The sequence below is a fragment of the Gobius niger genome (assembly GCF_951799975.1).
Source record: "Gobius niger genome assembly, chromosome: 7".
Lineage (NCBI taxonomy): Eukaryota > Metazoa > Chordata > Actinopteri > Gobiiformes > Gobiidae > Gobius > Gobius niger.
This window is the reverse complement of record NC_136858.1, coordinates 22,293,834-22,312,564: the sequence shown is the minus strand read 5'-3', so window position 1 is coordinate 22,312,564 and position 18,731 is coordinate 22,293,834. Positions and strand designations below refer to the sequence as shown.

Sequence of the window (18,731 nt, the reverse complement as noted above, 5' to 3'; positions counted from 1 at the left end):
CTCTGGCCTGGGTGGTATGGCACATTCTCATCAGTCAGTTTGCCATGGCTACAGCGAGGCCGGGCTTATTTTAGAGGTGGTGGTTTGTGGCTTTTTGAACAAGGAAATATCTACCCTGTGGTGTAGGGAGCTTCTTTAGCACACTTGAAGATTGAGACGGTGCCGGGTCAGGATTTTTTCATGTTGGGTACATTCACACAGCTTTAGGTTAAGTAACAGCAACAGAGGTCAGTGTAAGAGGATTTATTTTCGGTCACCACATTTCATCCATGCTATTACAACAATTTGTCAAAAATGACTGAAGTTTTTCATTTTTTTTCCTTAGCCGTGAATCAACAGCATTCTGAATTTTTTATTTTCTAAAACCGTAATAAAACAACGATAAATAAAATTAATAATTATATTTGGGTTGTGTGCTTTTGTGATGTAGAAGATGGGCTACACTGTAGTGGTGTATGGCAAATTCAAGGTCTTTTAGTAGGAAATTGGAACCCAAATAGCCCCCAATTGTGAAAGTGAATCATATTTTGATTTGGAATAAGGTGGCAGTTTTATCATAACACTCATTTATCAGGGCTTTAGGTTGGCACAAAGAATATATTGATTTTTAACCTTCTCTTGGCTCAGAGATAAGGACAATCGAGGCATAAGACTGAAAAAGGTAAAGCAACAAATTAGGCAGTTTTCACATTTCTATCAGCAACATTGAAGTAACAGCTCAATCCTCTATTTTTGCATAACCTTCTGAGCATGTGAAAGGGTTGGTTGGAGAGCCCAGCGACAGGAGTGAGGGAGGGATGCTGGGAGGGTTATAGGGAGAAGGAGGGAAAAGGGTGGATTGAGAGGACAGCTTTTGGTAACCACACTCCTCCAGGCGCTGACTCTCCTCCAGCCTCAGTCTGTGACATCCAGGAGTGCCACATTGTGCTTGTTAGGTAAGTCAACTTTTTTGGCAGTATTTAAAAAGTATGTGATGTATAAGTGTAACAGGTGTAACATGGATGCAATTTGTCCTGTACATTTTTGTTTGGTCTCCGTAAAGCTGATATATTCGGCTGAGGTTTGAGTTGTCCAGGCTTTGACTTATATCACCCTCAGAACACAAGCATGTAACCCACTGTGGCCTGGGGAGATTTAGTGTGTCAATGTGCCTCTCGTGATGTTGCTGCATGCAACATGTTTTTGTCTGGTTTGTTAGCGTCTAGGAATGTTCATTTACTTGAACTGCAACGCTACTGTGAATTTCTGGAAGTTTAATTATATGCCTTCGGCATGAAAGGCATGCGTCAATTATAACCGTTTTGGCATCCACTACATCTTTACAAGTCTGGTAAAACTGCCTTTTACGATCAGGTGGATGTGACAATTGACGAAAGACATGGGCCTACATAATATATTGAAAACTCAAAGCTCTGCTGGGCTTATTTCTTCTCAAACATTTTGAAGAGTTATATGCACTTTGTGTTCTGTGAAGTTCAGGCCTATTTTAATAATAGCTTATTTGATGTGTAATATCCCAAACCCTGGACCACAAGCCCTAATTGATCTAATTGAATCACCATGATTTTATAAAAAATGAAGGTGTTCTATTGCTGTGTAATGTACAGACCGGCCAGGTGTAACAGAAGCATCATCCACTCAGAATGAATCTTGCCTTGTGCCTGAGCGGCCTGGTCCTCCTGCTCCTGTCTCTGTCCACTTCGACTCGTGCTGAACCACGCAGGGCGACGTCAGCGCAGAGCAGATCTCCACGTGCGCCAGCATCGAAAGTCCGTCTCGCTGGAAACTTTCAACGAGGTCCGAACGAGGGCCGTCTCGAAGTGCTGCACAACAACACCTGGGGCACCGTGTGTGACGATGAGGTGGACATCAAACTTGCCAATGTGGTGTGCAAAGAACTAGGCTTCCACAGCGCCGTCACATGGGCGCACAGCGCCAAGTACGGAGAAGGAGAGGGTGAGAGCATAATTCTGTTTCATTAAGCAACGAGAAAGAAAGTCCATTCAGTCATTTTATCATCAAGCTGTTCCTTTAGCTCTTTGAATCTTTTGCAAGCAGTTCAGGGCCCGCTCACCTTGCTTTGGTGGTTTCCATTTTCCATGATAGACTGTGATAACCCAACTACAAGTGTACGGTCTTGTGAAAAGCCCACCAATTAAGATTCCTAAAATAAGTGTGTCCATAAAGTGATAAAGATAACTCTGGAGTTAATTGGAGTCTACATGTCATTAAGGTCGCCTGGCAGCCTTTAGGCAACTATATGAGCTTTGTTCGAGAGTAATGACAGCTCAGAGTTGTGCAACACTTGCTGTGGTTTATACAGATCTTTACTGCTGCTTTTAAATTTAAATTAAAGACAAGAGTAAGTGGATTGGACGAGTAGTAGCTACAGCAACCTTCTTTGTAAAGTATACAGTGTATCACACCGTGAAGGTTCAACCTTTATTCCATTTGATGTAAAAATCTTGGCAAATTATCTTTTACTTTAGGGACTGGCAGTATAGTGAATGCTTACTTTCCCCAGTAAATGTGATATTGTATAAATAGCCCCTTTTTTGTTTTAGGTCCTATCTGGATGGACAATGTGCGCTGTGATGGCTCTGAGACGACCCTGAAGGACTGCAAACACAATGGCTGGGGAGTGAATGACTGTAAGCACTCTGAAGATTTGGGTGTCGTGTGCGCCGCTGAGCGCAGGTTGGAGCAAACAGCCAGTAGGGGGCACACTGCCCTGAGGACCAATGTGAACCCTGCACCTCAGTGGCAGGGCCTTGTTTCCACAAGAAGAAATCCTGGATATGGAAACTATGGAAATGGACATCCATATGAAGTACCAAGGCTCAACAGACCGCACCTTTACCAGGTACAAAAGGAAACACACTGTAAATACCGTTATTGTCATTCATATGTTTTAACCAATACAAACACAATGATTTTCACATCCTAGGGTCACAGCAAGGTCCGTATTGAAGAGGTGCGTCTCCGTCCCATTCTCATGGCTACCAAGAAAAAGAGCTTGATGACAGAGGGCGTTGTTGAAGTGAAGCATGCTGGGAGATGGAGGCAGGTCTGTGACTTGGGCTGGAGTCTTAACAGCAGCAGAGTTGTGTGTGGGATGCTTGGCTTTCCAGATGCGACCCAGCACAACGTCAAAACATACAAGTAAGTGCAAGTCCCATTTAAGTGCTGGCTCAAGTGAAAATGAGTGTAATTGACCTTAATTAACACAACTAGCCATGTGCTGACTGCGGCTCAACCTGAGGCAACTCATAAGAGGCTACAATCTACAGTAGCATCCCATTAAGAGCTGCTATGTGTAAATACACTTTGTCAGGCTTATCTTTTTTCTCCAGCAACCTCTGAAGTGAAAAGAGGTGGCTTTAGCCCTTGGTCTCTCTTAGCTCCAAAGGATGATAAAGGAATCACTGTCCGCTCAGCGCTGCCCTCTCCATAAAGCCCTGTGAATGCCTATCCCCTCTGCTCACCTCACTGTTCCCACTGACTCCGGTGTGCTGTGTCTTTAGAGATGCTATCTCACGCTTACAGCTCCTCCACTTACAGCACTGCTTTAATGCCTAATATTCCATGCTAAAACGGGCGCTCATAATCATTCTATAAAAGTAAAAGGCTAATTGGGTGCCGCAAAGCAAATTGTATGTATAATGTCAGATACTTGACATTATTTGTTCACACGTATTTATATGTTACTTTTCTGGGTAACCACAGTAATCATTTTCCATTTGTGCACTGATTTGCATATTAAATGGGTGCTGTCACAATAACATGTGAGCAACTTTTGGGTGAAATACTGCAGATGGTTGGTTGTGGTTGTGGTTGTAATATCTTCCATCTTGGAGTAATCATTGTAATATTGCAATATGCAAATGTGTGTGAATATAAGCCACATTCTCTTTTACTAATGTTAAGCCTGAATAAACTGAGAAGACCACTTCAGGAAGGGCATCCAGAATAAAATCTTTCCAAACTAATCTGTAAATCGCTGCACATCAAGAGACATCATCATCAGTATTTCATTAACATGGCTTGACGAACAGACCTCTTTCCTATTTTATCATGTACAAGCAATTTAAAATCTACAGATTAGACTAACAGCAGATATTTTAAAATATTTGTACAAATATGGAAAAAGAAAACGCTGAAGGAAAATCTATCCATAGCCCTGATACAGAAAAGCACATCCTGAGTGAAGAGTTTTCAAAAATTTACATACAGAACTTAAACCTTTTTTACATTTTTTAATAACATAACCTTTTTGTATCAGACTTCAACAGTTAGTATGAATACTCCCTGAACCCACTGTATATTAAAAGGTGTTATTAACTTACGTAGTTCCTAGAAAACTCCGGCGGTACATCGAGGAAGCTGTCATGTAATTGCCTGACTTTTTGCCCTTTCGACACACGCATTTGCTTCCACTCCTTGTGTTAAAAAAGAGTGTGGTTTTGGGGAAGGTTCTGCTCCTCAACCGCATTAGGACCACACATTAACACAGCATTACCAACTACTGTCTGACCGTGTGCCCCGCTCGCGTACGGCAGTCGCAGCTGTAGCCTGGACCTGGAGCGGTGCCTGGCTGTAGGTGACTCAACGCTGCTGACAAACCACAGCATGTGCTCTGTAGTTGGAGTGCGAGATTCCTCTTGGTGCTGAAAGGCTGTAACTGTTAAGGGTATATAGCATATTTGTTTTATAGACTTTTCTAACTTTTTATTGACTGTGCGCAGGGCCATATTGAAGTTCTCAATCACTCCGAGCTTTGCCCTTGAATGGAGTTGTCACCAGTGAACTGGGTGTTATTGGGAACACAGCAATGCTTTAACTAGATTCACTTGTACAAGGGGGGGCATCACGAGGAGTTATATTTTAGATCATAAAAGCACAGGCATCTCACACTCGTGCTGTACAGCTTCGTTTATTACTACATTACCTTTTGCTGTGCTGGCTTGGTGCTTTTTATGCTTCTTCTTTTAATTTTCTTTTAATTCTTTTATCACTGCAGTGCTATAAGAGGCTCACCAAATAGAGACATGATAAAGGGCAGGGCTGCATAGCAGCTGGAGAACTACAGTGGTACTTGTGACAGTCTGGTTATTTTAAATCTTCCTTCAAGGTCAGGAAAAAGCAACACTCAGTAGCCAGGCCTAAACCACATCTGAACTCTGAGTTTGTATTTATGCATATCATATCAAGTGGTATAGTTGGAGTGCATGTGTCTGTATCTCGTGTGTAAATTATAAGGCTGGGGTGGTGGTGACTTGATATGTCTGGGCTGCTGTCCTGAGGGTGACCTGATGTTTTGCTGCGGCCTCAGGAGCTATACTGGTCTAAACCATGATGATTTGTTTGCTTCCAAAATGGTACCTGTTTTGTGTTTCAAAGGCTGTGTATTCGTTGTTTTGCAACCTGGAAACAGCAGCATCTTCATTCATGCTATATAGGCCTATGTTACACTCATATCATGAATCAAACTTAAAATTAAGCAATTTCTGGGGAGATAGGACTATTCAAAAATTAACTGTGATCTGATCACTGTGACAACCTGTTATTTTGGTGATATCGCGTTTAGTTACCGCGGAGAGACAATATTAACTAAGTGCAATATCACCATTTTCTGAGAGTTTGTACAAGTTGTTCTGTGGTTGTATTATATTTATCCACCTCACAGATTTGATATTCATTTTGTATATTTTACCCTTATGTTGTGGCTTACAACCCATCCCTTTCCTTTAGTTCAGACGTGGGACTTGGCAAAATTACAAACTGCCTTAGCACTAGCCATTGATCAAGTATGAGAAATGAATACTGCATAATTTATATATTGTATATTTATGACACATATTTAAGTTCTGCTGACATACTATGATCTTTCAAAGACCAATACAATGTTTAGGCTAACATACTATAGTTCCCAGGAAATGGTCTCATGCATGGTCACGGTCTCTCTGCCACTCCCACACCCTTCCACCTTTACTCCCGTTCATTCTTAGAAATCCTGGAGCAGCCCGCGTCGCTGCCTCCTGTGTCTCTTGGATGGGACTCTGAAGATGCCGTAATTACAGGTTGGTCAGGACTGAGGCTCTCCAGGGTTTTGCTGAGAGTGAAAATATACTCTCAATTATAGTCGTGAGAGAGAGGAGACAGTGCTGAAGCAGGAGGAAGAGTGTAACAAGAAAGACCTACACACACAGAACAAGAGTCAGACCAGCCACATTTTCACGGGCTTATGTGAAATATGTCCAATTACAGTAGCAGTGTAGGGCCAAGCTGCTGTCTCAGCAGCTGTCTGTTTTCCTCTGTAGTTATTTAGCAGCCAAAATGGTGTTTTATGTTTAATTAGGCCTAGGCTGAACTTTACTTGGGATGATGCTATCATTTACAGGCCTCTGGGTGACACTTGGAGCGAGCCCGTCTGGGTTGTGCGTCTGATGTCTGTGTGATTTCTCTCAATGACCTTCTCTTTCATTTATTTTCTCATCTTTTAATTTTTTCTACTCAGGCCGGCGGCTCTTTTATGGCTTGGAAAACTCACTTAAAGTATATATTGGGCAGGATAATTTAAACTTGCAGGGAAAGGCTAAATACATTTATCACTTTTTAAATGCTTGTTAGTTAACCAAACTTCACTCAAATCAATCAAGCTACTTACTCAAAATAAAACCAATATGAACTTTTACTGCATTGCCTCTATTTTTGTGTGAAACAGGAGTCTTGTAATATACAGATGTAAGTTGTCTTTTTGTTTCTGGAGACATCATCGGTTTATTGGACTGTGCTGAGTTCACAAACAAGTCAGACATGATTGTCTCATGTGGAAAGTGTGTGGATTCACACGTTCAGAGTGAGCCCCTGCAGAGCCACATGGTAGACACATCTACTGCATTTACAAGTCTGATTTAAGACTCTATAAAGAACAATACAACGTGTCAGTCTCAGCTTCAGTCAAAGCCTCACACATGTATGTGTTCTTATGTCTTTAATAATATTGTACATCACAATGATGCAAGTTTATTCCATATTCCACATCATTTTTTACATGTTTTTATTTTTTTATATTGTCAAATAACATAGGAAATTACCTTTCTACTCAAAACATCAAAAACGTTTTTGTGAATTACAAGCATTGAAGTTGAAGCCTTTTTAAAGTAATGCTTATTTGACTTTCCACAAGAGTTCTTATGTGCAGAAAAAGGTTGTTTTGCTCATGACTTCAGGGAACATCCACATAACACTGGTGACAATGGTCCTCTTGAAACAAACGTTTGTTTTAGTTGTAGCAAAGTAACTAATGGTTGGTGTCAGTAGTTTGAAATCTCTGCAGTAATAAAGAGTGTCTACACATATCTTGATAAAGTCTATTTGTACAGCTCTGGAATGCATCTTATAGAGTGAGTAATGGAGTATTTCAAGTCAAGTGTTTGGGTCGAAGGACTCACTGATGTGGGTAGTGTGCCATGCCGTGTTGCCCATGTTCCAGATGAACACAAGGTTTTCCTCCACTGCTCTTGTGAGTGAGCCAACCTTGGCATAAATCTCTCTTTGGTGGGTGCTCCTCATGTGCACAGCAGCGCAGTGCCAGTGTTTTTGTTTGGAGATTGCGCTTGGTTAAACCTTGTTTTCCCAGAAATGGGACCAGTAGATCACTGAAGTTGAACATTTCTTTTTTGTTTTACTGTGGCTTTGGAGGTTAGCAATTTCAGAAATAGCCACTGTTTTTCTATCTTTTTATAGATGTAACATCCTGTCCGTAAAAAACAAATCTTTATTGTGTTACAGAGCAATGTATAGGAAGATGAAGTTTATAAATAATATACACACATTTATAGCTGGATATTTTGAGCCATATTACTTAACGCTACATTCCATGGGAATACTTCTCCTTATCTTGGCCAGACAGAAAGCCCTGTTGTCTTTAACTGCACAGGCTTATGATTCACTGGCCATTTAATCTGAACACAGTAAACACTGTGGATTGCAAACAAGCCACATTCCAGATGGTAATATATGCTACTGAAACCTATAAAGCACAAAAAAGACACAGAAAGTCAGCTTGAGGAAAAGGCACTATACCAGCTTTTGCTATCAATGGATCCACATTTACCAGAAAACCACATTTCTATGTGCTCATATATAAGATTATAATCTGTTATATGATCTATGTCTGTTTCGGCATCTCAAGTATGAGCCATCAATCTAATAAGGCACTTTGAAGGTTTTCCATAAGCATGCTGTGTTTCCCGGTTATAAAGCCAACAGCAAGTGCTACAATATACTTTATATGAGACACAGGTCACCAAGGTGGCTCTGCGACCTCACTGCAATGAAAGACTGCACAAGTAACAACACTAACAACAATGCTTTTGCTTTTTGTTACAGGAAAATATGGGATTCAAAGGTTGCCGATCCCTCAACAAGGTATTTCCACTTTTTCTAATTTAAACTTCGATACATTTTCTACTAAAGTCTGACACTGTATTGGTCCCGTAGACTGAGCTTGATGGCGAAGAAGAAGGGGTTCTGGGTCGAGAAAGTGCATTGTTTGGGCACTGAGAACAGTTTGTCGGAGTGTCGCGCTCAGCTTTCAATCCCACGCAGTCCTGCTCCGTGCAACAAAGGACGACACGCCGTGGTAAAGTGTGTCCCGGGACCCCAGTTTGCCCGGATATCTTCAGGAAGACCGCAAGCCCCTTATCCAGTTGTGGTAATGTCAAAAAGTTAGCTCATCAGTTTGTAGTCTCGTAACAAGAATAAGATAAATGCTGTTATTTTTTTGCTTTGCAGCCAGTACGTCTGAAGGCTGGGCCCAGGCTGGGTGAGGGTCGCGTTGAGGTGCTCCGAGACGGGAAATGGGGGACGATAGTGGACCACATGTGGGACAGAACAGCAGCCAGTGTGGTGTGTCGAGAGCTGGGATTCGGTAGTGCTAAGGATGCATTACACGCCGCTTTCATGGGACAAGGTATGTGCATATGCTCACATTAAGACAATAACATGTTTTAGAGGTGGGCATGATTAGCTGGTTTTATTTTAAAGCAAAACCCATGGAGTGTGTGTTTTATCTTGTAAAGTAGTAATTGCAGCCTGGTAATTGCTTTCATACGATCTCTATTCAACAGCAGTTAGTCTTATAGCCCTCATATTGCAAACTACATGCAGTGCTTCATTGCCAGCTGTGATATGTGCCCCGCAAAATATCATCATAGAAGCCATAGCGGTTATCTTTGGCATCCCAGTATTTGGTTACACTGTTGATATAGCCTTTAAAGAATTGAGCAAACATTTCTGAGGAGCTGCTTTTTCTTATTTCATCTCACTGAGGCTGCAGACTTTCGGCCCAAATCCAGCTGGTTCCCACCCTCCAACGTGAGAACGGATTCCCTCTGGCTCAGTCATGGGCGTAGCCTTTAACCATGCTGATCGAGATGAAATAAGGGATGACAGTCTGCTGGTTTGGGCTGTTCGCTTCATCATACGCTGCTGAACGTGTACATTCAGCTTAATTTAGTGTTCAACCTCTCAAAGGGTTTTCATTTGAGTCTGTTCAAATGAAAGAAACGCGTCGGCTTTACTTAGACCTTTGTGCACCTGTAATTAGAAAGTGATTGCAGTCGTTTCAAGTGAAGGTGTTTCATTATCAGGATTGTGCGTAAAAATAGCGCGATAAAACTGGACTCAGAGATCTAGCATTAGCGAAACGCGTCTTTAGTTGAGGCTGTCGTCTTTGGCCACATGAAACTCACTTTAAAATACCACTCTTTTAAAGTGCATCCCCCACATTATGGTCACATTAACAGCACTACTGCGATTCTATGCATCCTTTACATTTAACGTTACTAAGAGAAACATTCAACTTCAAAGTCCTCCTACAACTTCCCTTATATAACATGGTAGCCCGTTAGACGTTTTACTGACATGTAATTTTCCCTCTGCAGGACAGCCACATAAACATAGGTCTATATGCTGATGGAAACAGCTGAAATTAAACTCTCAGTGAAAGACTGAGTTGTTTCAAATGTACTGATCTAGGTTCGTGTTTTTCGGCTCCAGGTTTTACTGTATCTAATGTTTTGGTTTTTGATAAGAAGGTCGGCCTGTGAGAGCAAGCGTGATAACGATATTTGCGGTTGACTGAGTGGTAGACCAACAAATTTGAATGTGGCTTTGAATGGAGTCTCCATCAGATAACAAGAACTGAACAGTGCATGCAAATACACTGCAGTACTTCACAAGCTTTAACATGACAGCAGAGAATGCTGCTTTAGCGCTGCTCTATCCTCGGCGTCGTGAGTTTGAGTACCGGCTTCAACAGTTTGCTGAATGTCTCTCTGCATGCACTTTACCCCCTTTGACTCAATGCAGTGTTGTTTAATAAAGCCAATAGGCAAAAAATCACTTAAAAAGAAGCAGTTAGGGCCAACAAAAGTCACAATTTTCATGGTCACACAAGTTATTTAGACAGTACAATATTCTTTGCCAGCAACATAACATCCTGTCTCTGTGGAGATCTTCTTGGGTATAAACCTGCTAACCTTGTATTTTAGATCATCGTAGATAAAGGTTCATAAGCCGCACATATCTGCATTTGGTAGTTGAAGTATGATGGACTGCTTAAGAACTTTGGTCTTTGAGAGCTCACACAAATTCTACAAACATGTTCTGAAGTGCTAGTGACTCTTGTATTGGTGGAGCAGTTCATAGTTGAGTCTTCTTTCAGATGTTAATGCTCTTAGAGGAGTTTAAAGTGTTCAACGTTGTTAGAGAATTAACAATGGTGTTCGAGGGGATAGATGAAAAACAGGCAGCAGTCTGGATGTCTTATACAGGAGAAGTTTATTTACCATCGGTGCGGGACCCAGAGACATGAACTCGAGACATTGCGCTAGTCCTACCATTCAAGTCTGTCTATGCTTCCACAGAAAAGGGATAAATACCCTCTCGGAGTGTCATACTGATATGCAAGCATTCAGTGGCTGAGAGTGGGCGTCTGAGCCCCACAGTCAAGGATATGACAGAGATAGTACGAATGTACAGCCTGACCCAGTATGATAAATAGGGATTTAATGTTATCCTCTAACAAACGTGAAGTGAATCTTGATTGTATCGCACACGTCACAAATCTGATCATATTCATATCCACTGAATCGTGTCGCCGTGTGCTCAATGTTCAGATTTCAGTAGAACAAGCAGTACAATGAAATGAATACTAGAAACCAAATACTTTATTTTTCTTCAACTGCATATTACTGCTTGTAAGCCAGCCTTAAACCGTCTGATTGCATAGCGAGCGTGTTACCCATGTTACAGTTATAGCAGTGCATTGCAATATTTATGTCAAAGGAAAACTGAACTCCTAAGGACATCTGCCAACTTTGTAACTCCCATCCTCATTGCATTCATCACGGCCAAATTACAGGGATAACGTTTCTATTTCCTTTCTCAACCAACTTTGTTATTTTACTGTGTAATTTCACCCAGCAGTTACATATAGATACAGAGAACAGTGCCTCCACACAGCAGGGGCTAAACACACTGGATACTTGTATGGCTGCACTAATTTAGGTTTTCATAGATTTCACAAACTACAGTTTAAGTCCCATATGTCAATGCTCATTGTGTGGATGTCTTCAGTGTGCCTTGATACCTTAAACAGTGGGAATGTGAGAGAATCTTGTGGCTGAGCTGATAGAGGAAGTGGTCCAAAGATGACTTTTTTATCTGTGTAAACCCACGCCTGTGACCAGTGTGGGACCAGGCCTGCAATCTACCAAAACCAACAGAGAGAAAGACTGGCCCAGTCTGCAATTTGCCTCCAACATTTTAACCCATCCTAAACTCAGCCCACTCTCAGTCCATGTTCGCCTCTGGTCTCTGTGGTTTTGTTTATGTTTATTTCAACTGCAACTTATTTCCACTTTCTTAGTCCCCGCCTTTTGTTTTAAGAAAACCGGTCAGACCAATGTTTGCTGTGTGTTTTTGAATATTGTAATCATGGTGCCATTCACACATTCTTTTCTCGTTCCTTGAAGAAGGATAATATCATGAATAGAAATGTGTGTGGAAAAACTGCATGTTGACTTTTTATGGTCGCACAAAACAATGATTAAATATGCACATTAAATATGCTCAGTGTCAATCTTGCTAACAGTGCATCATGTACTTATTGCTTTTTTTTTTGAATCGCAGGCACTGGACCCATCCACATGAACAATGTCCAATGTATGGGCACTGAGCGATCTATCCTAGACTGCTTCTTCCAAGAAGTGCAACCCTGGACATTCAAACACAGCCAGGACGCCTCTGTGCGATGTAACGTGCCAAAGACGGGCAATGAACATATGGTACAAAATCACATCACATACTCTTAATGTTTTTTGTGAAAAAGGAAATGCACATCACAGCTGTAACTTGTGGACTACAGGTGCGGCTGGCGGGAGGTAGAGTCCCATCTGAAGGGCGAGTGGAGGTGCTGATGGAGGTTGGAGGGAGACGGCGCTGGGGGTCTGTGTGCAGTGAAAACTGGGGCATTAATGAGGCCATGGTGGTGTGTCGACAACTCGGTCTGGGCTTTGCTGCCAGCGCACATGAGGTAGCAATTCACTCCATTTAGTGTGTAATATTAGATTATACTATATATTGAATGTAAACTGATTACATTCAAGGGCAAGAAATGACGTAACATTGTCATATTGAGATGCATCCTTTGTGATTCTGTGAGCTTCACTAAAGCCTGTCTGTGCTGCAATACAGGAGACGTGGTACTGGCCTGGCGACCTGAGTGCAGCAGATGTGATCCTCAGTGGCACTCACTGTGTGGGCACCGAGCTGTCTATCCAGCAGTGTCGGCGTAACAACCATGTGCATTGTCCCCGAGGAGGCGGAACAAAGGCAGCGGGGGTCACCTGTTCTGAGAGTAGGCCAAACTCATCTCTGCAAATCTCTGACTCTGCTCCTTCTGTAGCTCATATTTCTGCTACCTCTTCTGCCTCAGCTGCTCCGGACCTGGTGGTGGATGCTCATCTGGTTCAGGAGACCACGTACCTGGAGGACAGACCCCTGCACCTACTCAAATGTGCCCATGAGGAGAACTGCCTGTCCTCCTCTGCCGCACGCATGAACTGGCCCTACGGACACAGGCGCCTGCTGCGCTTCTCCTCACGCATCATGAACCTGGGCCGCTCTGATTTTAGACCCAAAGCCTCCAAGGACACCTGGACCTGGCATCAGTGTCACAGGTACAAACAACTGCAAGTGTTAAGTCAAATAACTCATGAGAGCAGCTTAAATAAAGTGCAGCAGGAAACATTTATGTGAAACCACATTTCAGATTAGACTGGAAACAGGTGAGGTTGTGCAACACAGCTAAAAATATTTTATTTGCACCTGTTCCTTCTCGCATGATTACTCTACGTGTACAAGGGCATTATTAGCAACACTTGAGTAATTCATGTTAGATTTGTTTTACTTGAACCAAATTGACACAAGCAAAATAAACAGGTTTAGGAGGTGCTGTTCCAAGGGGATGTGCTCAAAATGGTTTGACAAGGATTTGGCACTCTATATCCAAAACAGGCACAGCACAATAGAGCCTTGTTGGTTCCATGCTGTGAGTGGAATATGCGTGTTCACTGTAAATAAATGAACAAATCCATACGCTCCTGGCACATGTGTGATTCTATAATTGGCTCGACTGAGGGTACTTGAGATTTGTGAGAGAAGTATCTAAGTATCCATGTGAACCACAAGATTTGATTGTTTTTGTTGAATTACGGGTGGCCTGAAGCTGTGCTGTCGTCGTTCATTAGATGGTGTGTGTGTAGGCATAAAGAGTGTGTGGAAATATTGGTCTAAATCATTCCGGTTTGAGCAAGTCACATTTACCGACATACAAGGTAGACCATATGTGGTCTGGTCACGCTGCCATTTGTAACAAAAACACATCAGATCGTTGGATGTAATTCAAAGGCTTCCTTTCACGTGAAAGAGGTAAACAGCTCGGCCAAGTCTGCACTTAAACAAGCTTCTGTAAGAGGTGTTACGGTGACACCCATGCTCATGCTCTAGCAGTGAGGTCATCAGGCTGTTAGCCATAGGGAGCTAGTGTTCGTGTAGCTCCTACGCACGCAGGAACAGGCAGAAAAATGCACACTCTCACCTGGAGTTTCCCTCTCTACCCTGTCAGGCACTACCACAGCATCGAGGTGTTCACTCATTATGACCTGCTCACTCTCAATGGCTCCAGGGTTGCAGAGGGACACAAGGCCAGTTTCTGTCTAGAAGACACATATTGCCCTGATGGTATGTTCATAATCACACAACCTCTCGACCTCTCTCTTTATCCATACAAAATACTTCCCTGTTTTGCACAGTACTGTATGTGTGTGTGAGATAGAAAGTAACATTTTTGCTCTCTACTTCATGGTAGGTGTTCAAAAAAGATTTTCCTGTTACAACATGGGTGACCAGGGCATCTCAGTGGGCTGCTGGGACACATATCGCCACGACATTGACTGTCAGTGGGTTGATATGACTGATGTACGACCAGGAGACTATATCTTCCAGGTCAGTATCCTTTATCCTCTATCTTTTATCCCAATCCACAATAGACACTTTACAAAGTGCTTCAATATAAAAGAACCTCTCTCCTTTTCCTAAATGGTTCTGACCTCCCCAAAGCCATCACAAGCCACAACCACCCATCGGCCTGTCATTATGCTGACCCCGCTTAAAGCAGTACTAAGTAACTCTTCCCCCTAGAGGCCATAAGCGCAACTGCAGGTGTAGCAGCAAGTTACGATTTTTTAATTTATTAATTGTCTTGGAGACTAAATACGAGGCTGACAGGAAAGGCGAAGGGAGGGAGGGTTACTGTGCAACCAATTATACAATAGAAATATTTTTTTTCACTCAAACTTGGCTGTAAATACTATTTAAAGTGACGTTAGCCCGCAGTTAGCATTGCCCGTTAGCATGTTAGCTTCTTCTTCGTGATTCCATTAGTGTTTATTGCTTTCTCCGCACCGGTGGCAGTCAAGTTGCAAACATGGTTTTCTGGCCAGAGACACCAGGGGGAGATGAAAGACCCTCCAATCATCCCATAAACACTTGTATTACCCCCACAGGGACTACGGAAAGGATTTATTAAGGTAAATAAGTTACTTAGTACTGCTTTAATCAGTCGAGTCATTATGGCAACTCCAGCTAAAACACATCAATGAGACCACCTCCTATTCTGCCCATCTCCGGCTGGGACTACCGATCCCCATGGCATGCAGTAGGCCTTCAGTCACAGTGCCAATTACCTCCCTATGGCTGTGGGAGATGACTTGTGTAACAGCGGCTTACGCACTGTGTCTGAGCGGGTGTACTCCGTTTAGTTCTGTAATTACGCTGGACTCGCACACTATACTCACACAAAAATGTATTTAATTGTTGTATAATAGATTTGGAAGGCACATACAAATGCCTCTACTCACTGATCATTTTATAGTTATGGTTGCTTGTATGTAATTATAAAGCAGAACATTGCAGAACTTGTGCTTATTTTGTAGCCGTGCTTATAAAAAAAGAATGAACAAGCTCTAGAAAGAAGTCAAGGTTGAAGGGGTAGGTCATGTGAGGACCCGGCGAATCCAAATCCAAGATAGAAACAAAATGAAAAAGCACGAAGCGACCGTCATTCATCAAGGCTGCAAAATTGGAAAACTACAAACGGCTTTTACAAGAGTCTCCAGCTCGCTTGCCTGTTATTCCATTTATCTAGTAAAGTGCACATGATGACTGACTTCTCTAATCCTGCCCATTGCAGACGCATTCAGCGAGTGTTCCTTTTGAACCACCCAGGGCTAATGAAGTACACTAATGACCTAAATGAAGCACCTCTGCGTTAGGAACCGCTAATTTGCCACAAAGGAATTCTCCCCTGGTCTGTCTTTATTTTCACTGCCTTTTGTAACTGAGCATATTCACCGATTTCCCCTGAAACAAGCCCCTACACAAGCCTTAAGCGCTTCCACTTCAACGCTGTAATTTAGTAAAAAAAAAAAAGAGACTTTATTTTTTTTTTTTGTGCATTTACAATGTTTTAAGGTTTTCTCCTTTTTTTAGTTCAGGTCGCCTTCCTTTGCCCCATTGCTGTTTTGTAACCTGTACTTAAAGTGGGTGTAGCAGTTTACAGAGCAGCTATTAAAGTAAAAGGCTTCTCTGTGTTATCACTCGGACAGATTAAGAGAACGGTTGTATCAGCAGTTATGGAGCAGCATTGCAAAAAAAACACACTATTAGCAACGCCAATGCCAGCACTCACAACAACGTTCAGACACGTAATGAGTGTATCGCTTACTTTTCTGCAAACTAATTTAACAAACTGTCAGTGTCTGCATAGCATGGTTTCTAACCGCTCATTTTTATACCGTCTGCAGTGCTTAGATTTTAACTATGGTGGCCCAGAGCCCATCCTTCTTTGAATACTTTTATGCAATCCTCTTTACTTAAGGGAAACAAAGATTTTTGTGCAAACAAAACAAAGCAAAGCCTTCATTTCTGGTTCACACTGAGTTCAGATAAAAAACAAACTTCCCATTCTCAACAAATGACTCTGCACCAAAGCATTAATGTCCATAGAAAACATATCTTTCCAATTTCATTACTTATAGAACACATACAGGTGAAACAGGTGGAAATTAGAATATAGTTATGCATTAATTTCCGTTATACAACTTAAACTGTAAAGCTTATGACAGACTCATTACATGCAAAATGAGATATGTAGCCTTTATTTGTTATAATTAAAAATCATAAAATTAGAATATTTTGAAAATGGACTGTAAGTAATCATAATCATAAAAGTTAGAACAAATAAACAAATGTCACTTGTAATGAGTCTGTATCATATATTAGTTTCACATTTTAAGGTGAATTACAGAAATAAATGAACTTTTGTACGAGTTTCCGATTTTCACCTGTATTACTACTTGTTTGGTGGCATGCATGTGGCAAGTTTTATGTGCTAAAAAGTAAGTGACATAGAAAGTTTTATAGAATTATGACTTGCTCATGGCTCATTTCTACTGCAGGATTCAATGGTTGAACAGTTGAGAAAAGAAAAACAAAATTTAACATCTATTAATGCCACAAATCTGTACCCGTGTCCAGTAAAGAAGTGAAATAATAAACACATAAACAAAACAAAAAAATTGTTATTCTTTTTATTTTGTTTTTAGCTCAATCTTATCTTTGTTGTTACTGTTCTGGGGAAACTGATGTTACTTTTTATATGTATTTTAACTGATTTGTTACATTGACCATATATAACACACTCATAAGACTAATTTGGATTTAACAGACAAATAACCAGTAAAAAGCCAAAAATGCTGTTGCTTTAGAACCACATCTAACAGGCTATTGGAGCAAACTGTTTCCCAGTGGGACGTCTTTATGTTCTGGATTAGTATATGAATGAATGACTGGTGAAAGAATACTACTTATGCAGTCTGTGTTCATTTTCAGGTGGAGGTCAACCCCTCAATGGACATGGCTGAGTCTGACTTCATGAACAATGTGATGAGATGTCGCTGCAGATACGACGGCCAGAGAGCGTACATGTACGGCTGCCATGTTGGTAAGCGCTGTCGTCTGAAATAGCGAATCACAATCCTTTCAGTTAAGCCGGTTTAGATCGGTCTCCAAAATCATCAATGTGTTTGTAATGTTGTTTTTTTGTTGCACAGGGGATGCCTACAGTGCAGAAGTTGAGGATCTGTTTGAGCATCAGAGACAAATCAGCAACAACCTTGAATAGGACGCTCCACATCTCCATTCAGTTGCCCAGGGGCCAGAAACACTCAGGGGGGAGGCTGGAGACATAAGACAGAACGTGGCGTCTGTCTTCAAAGTATGTTCTTCACAGATGTGGACTAATGCAACAGAAACCATATGAAGAAAGGACCATTTTGGGGTGAATCGCACTGATGAGAGGAGAACATGCATTTTCTTTTTTTTTTAATGATCATAGATTTTGTTTCAGTGAAAGACTGAGATTTGGGTGAATGCGGACGACTGGGAATTGAAATCATCAGGAAGATAAACTGATGATAATGATGAAAACGGGAGCGACAGTGATCATTGAAGGACACAGATCATCACATGCAAACCTGGTGTTACTTACTTACTTTGACCATATTCTAAAATATTGTTCTCGCTGAAAGATTCAAATTCAGCTTATACTGGTGCTCTTTGTCATTACTGTACATTTGTTGTTTTGGTTCAGGCAGAAATATAGTTTTATATTAGTGCTAAACTCTTGATCTTATCTGTATCCTTTGGTCAAGTTCATGAAAAAAGCACTTTATCGTGAGAAGTCAGTATTTGAATTTAAGCCCAATGCTTATTTAGGATATTTTACACATGTTCACTTCAATGAAATATATTAAGTGTATCTTTTCATTTCCATTGTTCTATTTATGGAGAAACTTTATTTATTCATGGATTTCACAAACAACGTACACTGCATGCTCAATTATTTTTTATTTTCTTGTATTTCATCTCTGACAATTATTTTTAGCCACAGAGGGGGAAAAAATGCTCACAGTTTTAGGGTGCATTAACTTTCCACTGATGCCTATGAATATTTGAAGTTTGTATTTTATTTTGCTTATTAAACGGAGAGTTGCTCTATCCAGCCTTTACTGATGGGAGAGAAAAGCCCTTTGACAAAA

At 41.4% G+C, this 18,731-nt stretch overlaps 1 protein-coding gene across 1 annotated transcript; it reads left to right on the top strand.

Moving 5' to 3' along the window:
* The first annotated feature begins 882 nt into the window (after nucleotides 1–882).
* Nucleotides 883–18,239, top strand: loxl4 (lysyl oxidase-like 4). Its single transcript, XM_079559653.1, has 15 exons — nucleotides 883–935; nucleotides 1,608–1,956; nucleotides 2,565–2,863; nucleotides 2,948–3,162; nucleotides 8,395–8,433; nucleotides 8,506–8,719; nucleotides 8,800–8,977; nucleotides 12,202–12,356; nucleotides 12,437–12,604; nucleotides 12,766–12,928; nucleotides 13,007–13,250; nucleotides 14,198–14,313; nucleotides 14,441–14,577; nucleotides 17,524–17,635; nucleotides 17,745–18,239. The coding sequence occupies exons 2-15, from the start codon at nucleotides 1,644–1,646 to the stop codon at nucleotides 17,813–17,815; spliced, it is 2,424 nt and encodes an 807-aa protein (XP_079415779.1). The 5' UTR covers nucleotides 883–935; nucleotides 1,608–1,643; the 3' UTR covers nucleotides 17,816–18,239.
* The last annotated feature ends 492 nt before the right edge of the window (nucleotides 18,240–18,731 follow it).